A 12,861-nucleotide genomic window follows, 5' to 3' on the forward strand; every position below is an offset into this window, starting at 1 on the left:
TCCCTTGTCTTGTGTTGCAACTACTTGTTGTGTAATCTGAACCAAACGTTGCATTGTAATAATGCTGCTGCTGCTGCCTCAGCTGTTTGCTGGCAATGTTTTTGAGATTTGTGGTTTAAATGTGCCAAGTGTGCAAATAAACCATGCCAATTGGCCCTTAATTTTATCCTTAGAAGACATGTAGGATAGTTATGAAAGAAATCACCAGCCTCTTAATTACTACATTAAAGATGGTTGTCAATTCAACAGTGCAAAAAAAAAAAAAGATTAAAAAAAATAAAAATGCAACAGGAAATACAAATTTATTCTTCAACTTAATAGAAGCCAAATTTGGTACGGAAAGGAAATCATATCTAATTCAATAATTGATTCATGTCTCATATTTCCATTTATTGCCCCAGCATGAAACAGTTGGGAGGCTAAACTCCCAACTGAGCCTCCCAACTGATCTGTACTCTTGAGCAACATAGACATATTATAATATCATATGTGTATATATATCAACTCAAAGTAATCACATTCAGTACCTTCACAATCCCAAACAAGACTATTGTACCACCACCAAAAAAGTAGGAGCTAAACACACAAACAGACAAACTCATTAGTACACTATGTCTCACCCTATTTTCCAAGCTAATGAGAACAGCCCTTACGGAGACCTAACAAGAGAAGAGTTTTACAAGCAACAGAAAATCATGCATAAAGAAAGCTTCATGTTAAACAAACAGAACATGAAGATATACACTCAATCTTGGCAGTCTGAATCAAGTAATCAGTTAAGAGGTCTTGTGGGCATGATTCATGGTTATACATCCGAAAGCAGCTGGCTTTTTGAGCTAAATGCAGTAGCAATGGCGAAAGCTGGATTTTTCGTTTGTGCTCTTGACCTACAAGGTCACGGTTACTCAGAAGGCTCACCTGGCTACATTCCAAGTATTCAACCCTTAGTCGAAGACTGCATACAGTACTTCGACTCTGCTCGCGCCAATCACCCGAAGCTCCCAGCTTTCCTGTATGGTGAGTCATTAGGTGGTGCAATTGCTACACTCATATGTCTAAGGCAAAATACTATATGGAAAGGTTTAGTTTTAAGTGGACCAATGTGTGGAGTGTCAAAGAAATACAAACCAGTTTGGCCACTGGAGAAGCTACTACCGTTGGCCGCCTTTGTAGCACCATCTTGGAGGATTGTGATCACCAAACCACCTGGATCTAAATCATACAAGGAGGGATGGAAGAGAAAAATGGTCTCAAAAAGTCCGAATCGCGTGGCTTCCCAGAAGCCACCAGCTGCCACTGCATTAGAGCTTCTGAAAGTCTGTGAATATATACAGAGGAACTCGCATGAACTAGAAGTCCCTTTGCTGATTCTTCAAGGTGGGGATGATAAGGTATGTGATCCTGAAGCTGCTACGCTTGTGTATGAATCAGCAGGAAGTAAAGATAAGACTATGAAGATTTTCCCAGGAATGTGGCACCAATTGATAGGTGAACCAAATGAAAGTGTGGAGCTTGTTTTCAATACTATGTTGTCATGGCTTGAGGTGAGAGCAGACTTGGCAAAAATCTAATATATATGATCTTGAGTTATTCAGATGTTTATACGCATCGTCAGAAATTCTCTTTCATGTACACATAACCTACGACCAAAAACTTGTAAAAGCTACTGGCAATTACTGATACTGCCAGAGCCGTTTCTGTCCTACTAAGGTAGTATGCATTTGATAATGTTGTTCCATATGCTTAAATGATGGAACCTTCCTGGCATGATGATAATTGCTTTGGCACCGTTAATTTTCAAAAGTAACTACTACTCAGAATCAGTTATTTCATTTGACTTCCTGCAATAATGGTGAGCTTCTATTTTGACTAGCAAAGACTAATAAACAAGAAATAACAGAAATTGGGGAAAGAAGTGCACTACGATATTCAACTTCGCGATCATTCAGATTCAATGAATCAGGATGTTAAGCAGCTTGATGGTACATAGAATAAAGAAGAATTTGTATGGGTACATATGAGTAATGAAATAAAAAGTATCTCGTCGATTACAACTTAATGGGGAAATAACTAATACACATTAAATAACCTGAGATAGAGAATTAAATGGATAATTTGCTGTGAGGAACAGCTGCATAATTTTTTTTTTATTATTGAGGAACAGCTGCATAGTTTCCAAGCACCATGTCAAATAATTCCCAGTATTTGTTTCTATGTATTCTCTTACCATGTAGTTAGTCGCTCAAAACAAATGCAAGAGGAGAATTTGGTGGAGTCACAGTCTGCTGGGCTGTAACTGCTTATAAGACATAAGTTCTGCTCTGACTTGATCTCTTCTTAATTTCCCTGTTGTTGTCACTGGAAATTGATTTTTCCACAATACAAAATTCTTGGGTATTTTGAACCTGCAAAATATTACAGTACATGTCATCAATATGAATCAGATAACGCGAGGCATCAAGAGGGGGGTGAGATTGGAGTGGAGTATGAGATAGCCTTGCTGCAATCGAATTCCCTTGACCAACATAGAAAAAGAAGAATACCCCGTCAAATTTTTCGCTCTACAGAAGTTCTGGAGGAGAGTGCTGGAAAGACAATGCTCCTTCTTGTTAACCGGATGATCAGAACTGGAATCTGTCCACTGCCAATTGTCTTTGAGCCTAATAGAGGCAATGACCATCTCGGTCAAGCGAGAGTCAGGAAGCCCAATAACAACACTAGCAGATATCCCTGGATGTTGGGATAAGACAGCTTCCACCTGAGCCAAAACAAACTTACTAAATGGATTTATAGGGCAATTACGTTCCTATGGAACAATAAAAAGGAAATCATGGTGTTCCATTACCAAAAATTAATTAAAATATATCTATCATTGGTCATCAAGTAATAAGATTTCAAGTAGGCAGTTCTCTTTGTGATGGTAGCTCAATGGAAACGAAGAAACAAAGGAATTAAAGTCTGGATGCTTGCCTCTTCCGGATAAACATTCTCGCCCCCACTCTTTATTCGACCCTTCAAACGCCCAATGAGCCAGACATTTCCACAATCATCTATATGCCCTATATCACCAGTGTCAAGCCAACTTTCATCAGTTGGAGAAGAATTCTTGCTTGGCATTTGACCCCAGTATCCAAGCATTACATGGGGTCCTCGTGTCAAAATCCTCCCTATACAAGATGAATCATCCCCAGCAATCCTTATTTCAATATGTGGAGCAGGCTTTCCAACACAGATACCATCTGGTTTATGTGCCAAATTGGAGCTATTGGCACAAGAATTCTGGACACAACTCTCTTTCGTCGGGTCATAAAGAGTCATGAAAGTTAGAGAAGAACATGCCTCGGTCATTCCTAAAGAACAATTAAAGAATGCTTATCAGGAGAGCACGACCGACACAGAATACTCGTGAAGCTAACTATACATAATACATCAAGAAGGTTTAAGGTTAGGACTTGTGCCACTATAAATTTGGAAAGCATAATGTCTAGTGGATGATACATATCATACATCAGGAACACCATTTTAAAACTTGCGATCTCCTGCTATCAACAGAATATTTTGTTCAGAAAGGATAATTTTGGAGAAGATGGAGAAAATATGTCAAGTAGTCACTAAACCAACATACCATAGGCTGAAAGAATTTTAGCCCTTGGGAAAATCTCAATCGCATTTTTGATAAGATCAGATGAAAGACCCCCAGCTCCATTAAGAATCTTCCTCACAGATTTGGACCCTACAGATATGTGCTTTGTCCTACGACAAGTGAAGGTAGAATCAAATATTTGCACTTATCATGAACTCAGCGGATGTGCTAAATGTCCATAGAGAGAAACCTAGAAAAGAATCAAGCACCACTAGAAACTGGGCAAAAAGAGAGCAAAATTCTTTTAATCTTGATCAGGACATCACAAAAAGTATTCCTTGCAAAATCTAAAGGAGCTAATGTCACAAATTGATATTGGTAGTAACTTCTAAGGAAAAATCCTGATTAACCAATCATATGGATGCCCATACAGTTATTATTCACTTCAACTTTGTTCAAAAGATAAATCCTATTGAAATTCATCTTTGCATCAGGACAGCTGAGTGCTTTACCTATAAAAAGAGATTACATCAGACATCATAGCTGGAACTGTGATAAAAGAAGTAACATTATGCTGCTCTATGGATTCAATAGCCAATTTAGCTTCAAACTTTGGTAGTAGAATATGACAACCTCCTGCCATTAACATGGCCAAGGCTGATGATATACCACCAATGTGGCACAATGGTGCAGTGTGTAAATAGACCTGCAAGAAACCATAACACAAATCAACTTGTACTATATCAAGGTTGATACATTCATATAATGTTTTATCATAGTAGATAAGCATACATCATCCTCACCGTAACCAACAATCGCAATTTTTGCAAGGGATTGCACCACCAAAGCTGAATGGCTTATGGTAACTCCCTTTGGCCTCCCGGTGGTTCCTATTGTCATTAGGAAACAGAAAAAAATGATAAATACAAGTCAAAGGACTTACAAATACTCCTTGTACCAGAACAGCAGTTCTATGACTCAACCCACACAACACATTTCTCAGCGGAGCAAATGTTTTGTATGACATACAAAATGACCTTTTCCTTGCTCGTGAATTTTGCTAATAGCCAAAAAACTTCTACTGAGACTAAGAAACAAGATATTTGCCTAATCTGACCCAGATAAAATTTTGAGGGAGAAATTATGTTCCTTAGTTTAAAAAGAGGTTTCCACTACTAGATTTCTCTTAGAACTTCATTTTGTCCACTCCTTCGATGTGAGAGGATTTGAAGATCACTTTTTGGATTAGGGACAAGAAAAGGAACAACAAGAAATAGGCATGTAGAAAGGCAGTTAGCATATACCTGAGGTAAAGCATATTATAGCAGCTTCCTGAGGTGCCCACAGGCAGTCTGCTACTAAATGCCTTTTAAAACTTCGTTTAAGCTGTTTAGTAGTTAATCCTGGCAGATGTAAGAATGATAAATTAACAAACAGAAGAAGAATACTATTTTTTATCTATATTCATTCTGGTCATGAATGCTTTAACACATACCAATCTTAGTGCTATTAACCACACTAGGATTATCCATTAGGACTTTCCACCTCAGAGAAGGCACAGAATCATCATAGGACTCGAACTTCCAGAAATTACAGGTTGCGTCGTGGACCAACATTGTTGGCTTTGCTACCTGAAGAGCTGTTCTTGCTTCTTCCAAGCTCTGCATGCTGAGAACAGTTACTAGGAGAACATGCTTGTATCCGGAACAGTTTCTTCAATCTTATATTATATTGATGCTTTGCTGTGATAGAAAGTATTTAGCCATGATAATCATTTTCGGTTTCCTCAAAGTTAAGTTTACATACGTTTAAACTGTTTACAATCAAGAGCTATGTAACATGGTTTTTTCATATTGAGTAAATCTAAACCATGCAACAGGTATGATATTGGTACTTAGTGCGAATCCTTAAATTACAAACTACTAAAGATTGAAAACTCTTAGGCGCATGCATAGAGGAATAGGATAATGATACTTCTAGGCAACTCCACGTGACACAGACCAAGAAAGAAATAACTGTTACTGATATTGAAATTCACCCATTAATCAAGGAGAGTGAACGCTTAAACTTCAAAAGCCAAAAAAAAAAAAGCAGCACAAAAAGTTGTCTTTTCAAGGGTCATCCTAAAGAAAGTTAATGATGACAGTAGCTGGATATCTGTGCCTTTTTAAATGCAAATATCCAGCTAAAATCAGCACTAATTTTCTGTAGAATGATTTCTCGCCCTAATTATCTTGAATTAGATTAGAGAAAATAAGAAAAAACAAAAAATAGTCTTCAAGTTATGTCAATGGAAGATAAGGGACTAGGTGCTTTGCTCATTTACCCAACGGTAATTGAAAGGTGCAGTAATTCCTCCTACATACGCCACTGCGAGTAACCACTCCAAGTACAGATCACTGCAACAAAAATTGGATGATGAAAAAGAATTCCTAACAATTCAAGAGTAGTTCACTGGCAAATATGATGCAGTCAAAGAGTACCTTATGACTATTCCCAGATATAAATTCATGTTTCACGCCTGTTCTTTTTAATTAGATGGTCAAGGAAGGGGCGGAGATAGAAGCCGGGATACGGTTCGGTCGAACCCATTAACTTTTGCTCAAACAGTATATTTAAGTTAAGAATTCATTAAAATGTGATATTAAATTTACAACTCAATTATTAGTACTTGAAGTCATGGTTCTAAAATCCAGAGTCCATAAAGTAGAAATCCTAGCTGGCTCAAGGTGCCTTATCTCATAAGAAAGCTAAGTATCATAAAATAAGATGATAGCATTAAGCAAATTGTTTTGATTAAAATGTAAAATAACAGTTCCCTGCAAACAAATGATTAACAAGCACTAAGCTCATGCATAATGCACCAATAACTTTGAATTTGAAGCTTCCATATACTTTATTATCTTCTCTAACAAAATATACCATCGAAATGTTAAATTTTATTTTTGAAATACCGAATATGTTAACAACTATAGTTAATTATGTAACTCTAACCATCAAAATCAACCTACAAAGAAATAATGTTCAAAGGAGCAAAAGGAGTTCCAACATAACATGCTTTAAGTTTATATGCAAGAGACACCATATGCTGCAACTTTTACTGTTTCAGCTAGGGTACTTTTGTTCAAATTTTATCTCCACAGTAAATAGTGGTTACTTTCCAACAGCTTGACTACTTTAGGTAAAAATGGCTGTTGCCATGCCATTTTGACTTTATTTTCTGTTATACTTTTCATATTATACTGGGAAGTGGGAAGGGTAAAAGGTACAACCACCTAATGCAATGAAAGTTGTACATTAACAGCTAGAATTAAAATGGCAGCAGATAATAATAAGAACCTGTTAAGAGCAGAAATGGCAACTACATCACCGGGCTTAAGGCCCAGCTGAAGAAGCCCATGGGCCAGGCCCAAAACTCCGTCAACAAATTCCATGCCTGTCTTCCTCCTTTCTCCCATTATCATCACCGTTGAGTTCCGGCCAACTGTCAGCAGCCGGCTCAAACACTGGCAGACGTGGGCCTTCGAGTAATTAGCCATTTCTTTTGAGGATAAATTCGGAATTCCGTAATTTTCCTTAGCGTTTGAGCAAACAAAACAGCAATTTTTTTAGCTTCAGTATTCAGTTTTGCATGTCTCGTTTTTTGAGAATGAGCGATAAGAGTTTCATTTGGGGTTCACTGTCTTTAAACTAATTGGATAACAATATTCTTTGAGGGTGAAAATACATTGCGTCCATAGCATAATATTGGCCATTTGTAGTTTGGAGAGTCAATTTGGTTAAATATTCAAGTAAATTTTTGAAAACAATATTAAAAAATTATACAATACTTTATTTCTTGATTTTTCTAAGTGAATTGTTCAAACAATGAAGAAAATATTTATTTTTCAAATAATTCTATCATCAAGTTCCATAATCCAAATTTTAGCTCAATCATCACCCATGACGGTCAATAATAACCTGTTTGGCCAAGTTTTTTTTTGGGCAAAAAATGGAGGTGTTTGGCCAACCTTTTGGAAGGAAAAAAAATGCTTTTGACGAAAAGCAGAAACATTTTTGCAGAAGCAGAAAAAAGTAGCTTCTCTCCAAAAGCACTTTTCTGATAAGCATTTTTGAGAAAAATACACTCATAAGCAGTTTTCAAAAACTTGGCCAAACACTATTTACTGCTCAAAAGTGATTTTCTAATTAATTAGCCAAACACAAACTATTTCTCACCAAAAGCATTTTTTTTTAAAGTACTTTTGAGAAAAACACTTTTCAAAATAAGCTGATTTTAGAAGCTCGGCCAAACGGCTATTAAAGTCTCATGATAACAAAAATATATAGTATTATTTTTGAGTATCTCGAGGTTCAGTTTTCAATTAATATTTCGTTGATCAATTATTCCTAATTCACATTCCATATTTTGGATCATTTACATTCTATAAGAGACCTAAGAACTAATCAAATTCAAAAAGTTAACAAATTCACTGAACTTTTTAATCTGAAAACAGAGCACATCTTAAAAATTGCAAGTAGAAATTTAGTACATAGACACCTGAAAAGTGTAAATTTGACAGATTTTTTTAGGAGCCGTTTAGTTGGGAAACAAGTTATCTCATGATTAATTATCTCGGAATTAGTTATCTCACCCTTCATGAGAATAAAAAATACTAATCCCAAGATTAGTTACATCACAATTTTTTTCCAAGCAAACGCGGCATAAACTCGTTGCAATTTAATTCGGAAATTGGTTATACTACTAATAGTTTATCAAGGATTGCACAGTAAAAATTGAAGGAAATTTGCGTGAGAAAATGCCAAAAAAGAGACGTTGAAATTGGATTATTGGTTTATGAGGCGTTGCGGTGTGGAGTACAGTGGCTCTGGCTCATATCCCTACCTTATCCTTTACAAATTATAGGAAGACTGAAACAGAGGAAATCAAGAAGAATTTACAGAAAATGATTAAAATGGTCCTTAATGTATCGGGGTTGGACTATTTTAGTCCTTGATATATACCACATAACAGATATGGTCCTTGATGTATACAAAAAGTGTATGCTTTCAGTCTTCAAAGGTGTTTGGACATAAACATTGTAATTTTTGAAAGATACCCTGAAAATACGAGTAACAATTAAACTTGATTAGTGGTTTTAAAGATATCTGATTTAGTTCAATACCAATTGATAATCAAGAAATATGAAGCAGAAATGAAAGAAATAAGTGAATCAAACCAATGTTACTCAGCAATAGTGACCTCGAGCTTAGTGGCCTCGAGGTAGGTTTAGAACAATAAGACAATTAAACAAGAAAAATAAAGTAAGAGCAGTAGAGCTAAAGGACATTTCTGATGAACAGTAGGCGAAAAACTAGAGAATATATTCTTTGCTCAATGATTAGAAGATGTTTACAAATGATTGGGGTCCCCTTTATATAATAGGGGAACCCTAAATAAGGTATATTTCTATTTACAGTAAGGAATATTATTGATACAGCTGTCTAACCGCCTAGTACGAAATCGTACAATCCTATTCCAGGATTTGTGTCACGATCTCGGCTTTGATGTCCATTGTACTTTGATCCTCGAGCATTGCATCCTACCTTTGAGCTCGGATCTGATGCATCGGGCTCGGGCTTAGGACAGACCCTCGAGTCTATAAGTCAGAGGCATGTGACTTTGACCGTACAAATAGTCCCCGCGTTTCTTAGAATAAGATGATAAGAAACGATTTGAACCTCGATTTTTGGAGCCCTTAATGATGACGTCATCCCATGACGTAAGCATCCGAGGTGACCGAAACATCCCATCAGTTCGATTCCCCATGATATTAAATGAACGCCAGTATTGGTCACCCACTAGCATCGTTGAACCGTCACCGCCCATCTATAAATATAAGGTCTAACCTCTAATAAAGCTTTACTTCAATCTTCAAAACACCTCTGAACCTACTCCATATAAGGCTGGACATAATTTGGTAAATACCGAATTACCGTACCAAAACCGAAAATTTTGGTATTTGGTTTAAATTTTTTAAAAAATTGGTATTAGATATGGTATTTGATATTTTAAAATAAAATATCGAAATACCGATACCGTACCGAAATATATATTATATTTCACAAAACATATATTATCAATTATAACATAAATATAAAAAATTTAAAATTTTACTTTATTTTCAAAGTTCATCAATTAACTCTAAACAAGTAACACGATATTTTTAATGATCAAATATTCTTTTATGTACAATTTTCTCTATTTGGGTCGATATTTGCTAGTTTTGGACAAAATTTTTGTCAACATTTTTAGTTTTGTATTTTTGAGTACTTCAATTAAGAATGTTAGAGTGTATGACTCTATGCACTAGTTAGTATTCAAACCGAATAAACCGAGGTTACTTAACCGAATAAACCGAAACCGAAAGGAGAAAAATCGAACCATACCGAATTTAATTAGGTATGGTATTGGTATAGGATTTTAAGAAATCAAATACCGAAAATACCGAACCGAAATGTCTAAATACCGTACCATATCGACCGACGAACACCCCTACCTCCATACTTCTCTCTCTTGATCAGTTTCCTTTTATTATCTGCTTCTACCGCCTTCTTAGTGCCGAAAAAATCAAGCTCTGTCGTCTTTGTAACCCAAAATCATGGCGAAAACTTTTAAAATAGTCCCTCAAAAGGAAAAAGCATCATCTTCTTCTACTTCCCGACCGGCCAGCGATAAAGCGCCGGCCCTCCATGAGATTGTTCCAGTCACCTGCGTCTTAAAGAAGGACTTCGATGTCGAGAACCCACCTGCAGTTCTTGGCCGATGCGAACATGCATCGAGGTACATCTGCTCGATAAAGGAGAAATATCTCGAGGTTCTGAAAAACGAGGGTGGTTGGGGGGACGAGGTTATGATACAGATCCCGTCTCCCAAGGAGACCATCACAACTGATGTGGAGGGTTTTTTAAGTGTTTACACTTACCCCTTCATACTAGGTCCCCTCGATGCAATGGTGATTGATTTCTGTAAAAGGTACGAGGTTACCCTAGGTCAGATCCACCCTTCCTTTTGGCGCATCGTGGTTATGCTGCACTATTTTTCTAGCAACGCCAAAGGGCTGGAGTTTACCCTCCATCACCTTATCAGATTGTATCGGCCTCAGCTTTTTCACAGACTGATCAAGCTCCAACGTCGATCCAAGAAAGCCTTCTTTGCCAGTAATGACGAGACAAAAGACCGAGGTTGGATGAGCCGGTTCATCCGAGTGAAGATCTTGGACATCATTCTCGAGGAAAAAATGCCATTTCTGGAGAGGTGGAACTTCTGACGTAAGTAAAATTCTTTTTCTGGTATTCCCTTGTGTTTCGTTCTCGCATTGTGTGATGTCTTTAACTTTTCATGCAGCTGATGCTTCGATGCCACATGCAATCCCTGACCTCGAGGAATGGTTCAAGAAGTTGGTTGCGACCTTCTCGTATGATGAGCGCAAATGGCGTGACTTGTCGAGGGGTAAATGGGAGGCCAAACATCATGGTGAGTTTTCCTTCCAGGGTTTTGATATATTTTCTCCTATTTGTGATGCCACCTCACTCATGCTTATTTGTGCAGGCATAGGAGATGTCTCAGAAATGAGGCCAGCCCCGTCCAGGGAAGAGACTGAGTCCCCGATTCCGAAATCGGGGAAATATAACAAAAGAATGAGGGCTTCGAAGCCTGAAGATAGAAGCCCCTACTCGAAGGCTACGAAGGAGATTTGTTCATGCGGACGCAGATTCGGCCCACGATTCCCCAGATGATGAAGAAAATAATGGTGAAGAGTCGGCATTGATGCCTCGAACCAGGAAACCGATCGAGACCACCAAGCCCTCCGAACTAGAGACCTCATCCCGTGGTGAGGGAATTTCAAAGAAGGACTCGGGCGAGGCCCCCATGTCCCAGGAGATTGATCGTTCCTCCACCTTCAACAAGTATACCGGAAGATGGGAGTGTGAAAACCCTCGAAGCCAATCAGAGCGCCCCGAGTGAAGAGCTCAAGGCTGTGACAACCGGTCACTCCCTTTCTCTTCCATCTTACTCCGAGGAGGCAATCGAAGATGCTAACGCTCTGTGTACGCTCAATCCGAGCAAGGTCCTCGAAGAAGTTCCCTTCTAGGGTTACTTTTCTAGGGTCGATGATGCCGCCGACCTTAACGATGCATCCACCCTATTCGAAGAGGCTCAACATCTCCTTTCTCGGGTAAATACTAACTTTCATTGTTGTAATTTTTTCTTTCTTCCCTTTCCTTTGACTGACATATCTTCATTTCATGTATAGGCCATCGTCAAGTTTAGAGCTGAGTTGAGCCAATGTGTGGTAGAGCTCAGGAAAGATTCGGGTGAAGAGAAGGCCTTGAGGCTCCTCTGTAGCGAAAAGGAGGAGGAGCTTAAGGACCTTCGGGCTGAGTTGGCCAAAGCTCGGAAAAATGAGACGGAGCCAGATGAGCAGGTAACTATGATTTTAATAGAGCATGGCCTTTTTGGCCCTACTTCGGAGGCTAACACTTCGATCTCAGCTGCAGCAAAAGTTGGAGATGATTGGGCAGCTCCGGGGCAAGGTTGATCAAGTCAGGGCTGACTGCTATCGATTGAAAAAGAGCATGGATCAGCTTGTTGCCGATAAGGAAGTTGTTACCGCCCAACTGACCTCGACTGAAATTCAACTCTGAGTTATTAAAGTGAAGGGTCTGGACCAGGCCAAGAAAATTAAGGAGTTGGAGGCAGAGCTCTCTAGAGCCCGGGCAGAAACTGCACAGGCCAAGGCTGATGCTGAGAAGATAAAGGTTATGGCTGATAAGACCATCGCCGTATACTTAAGGGATGCCGAGGCTGTTCAAGCGGAGCTGAGGGAGGCCTCCGACCGGGAAAAATATAGTAATGATTTGGCCAAGCGCCTAGCTCGGAGGGAGACTCTCGAAGAAATTCATGCCTATGGTTATGACCTTACTGAAGATATAGCTCAAGCAAGCACAATGGAAATCGACGCAGGTTCTCGTTTCTTCCGATGATGAGGATTCTGACAATGGTTCCGAGGATGGGGGAAATGAGGAGGGATTCCCCTATTACATCTCGCGCTTTCATACGTTAAAAGTTTCGTCTTCAGTTAATTGACGCAGACTCAGGGGTGAGCTCATTTTGACGTTAACGTATTTATGTTATTTATAACAAGCGATAAATAAGTGTCCTGAAGGATAAATGGTACACGAATTAAAGAAAATGAGTTTCGTTGAAAGTGGCCAATTTGGGATAAAATACGGGT

The 12,861-nt window shown here is 38.4% G+C and overlaps 2 protein-coding genes across 3 annotated transcripts; one reads left to right on the plus strand and one right to left on the minus strand.

Moving 5' to 3' along the window:
• The first annotated feature begins 611 nt into the window (after positions 1–611).
• LOC104246159 (caffeoylshikimate esterase-like) lies at positions 612–1,571 on the plus strand. The gene has a single exon (XM_009801925.1). It carries the CDS (start codon positions 612–614, stop codon positions 1,569–1,571), a length of 960 nt encoding a protein of 319 aa, XP_009800227.1.
• A 550-nt stretch (positions 1,572–2,121) lies between these two features.
• LOC104246157 (2-succinylbenzoate--CoA ligase, chloroplastic/peroxisomal) lies at positions 2,122–7,327 on the minus strand. 2 transcript variants are annotated; one of them, XM_009801922.2, is made up of 10 exons: positions 6,923–7,327; positions 5,910–5,982; positions 5,079–5,244; positions 4,888–4,986; positions 4,376–4,473; positions 4,096–4,289; positions 3,626–3,753; positions 2,971–3,350; positions 2,544–2,758; positions 2,122–2,405 (listed from the first exon to the last, which is right to left on the minus strand). In XM_009801922.2, the coding sequence occupies exons 1-10, from the start codon at positions 7,120–7,122 to the stop codon at positions 2,276–2,278; spliced, it is 1,683 nt and encodes a 560-aa protein (XP_009800224.1). In that variant the 5' UTR covers positions 7,123–7,327; the 3' UTR covers positions 2,122–2,275. The 2 variants fall into 2 exon arrangements, with proteins under 2 accessions (XP_009800224.1, XP_070023999.1); XM_070167898.1 differs by lacking the exon at positions 5,910–5,982 and having other exon boundaries at positions 6,923–7,006.
• Positions 7,328–12,861: the final 5,534 nt, after the last annotated feature.

Source organism: Nicotiana sylvestris, chromosome 2 (assembly GCF_000393655.2).
Source record: "Nicotiana sylvestris chromosome 2, ASM39365v2, whole genome shotgun sequence".
Taxonomy (NCBI): domain Eukaryota; kingdom Viridiplantae; phylum Streptophyta; class Magnoliopsida; order Solanales; family Solanaceae; genus Nicotiana; species Nicotiana sylvestris.

Bases quoted from the DNA above. Each gene is read 5' to 3' on its own strand.
- LOC104246159 (XM_009801925.1), top strand. From the start codon at position 612: ATGTCTCACCCTATTTTCCAAGCTAATGAGAACAGCCCTTACGGAGAC.
- LOC104246157 (XM_009801922.2), bottom strand. From the start codon at position 7,122: ATGGCTAATTACTCGAAGGCCCACGTCTGCCAGTGTTTGAGCCGGCTG. The intron at 5,245-5,909 runs GTAAATGAGCAA...CTCAGCATGCAG, and splicing joins CACCTTTCAATTACCGTTGG to AGCTTGGAAGAAGCAAGAAC. The intron at 3,754-4,095 runs GTAAAGCACTCA...CACTTGTCGTAG, and splicing joins GATGTAATCTCTTTTTATAG to GACAAAGCACATATCTGTAG.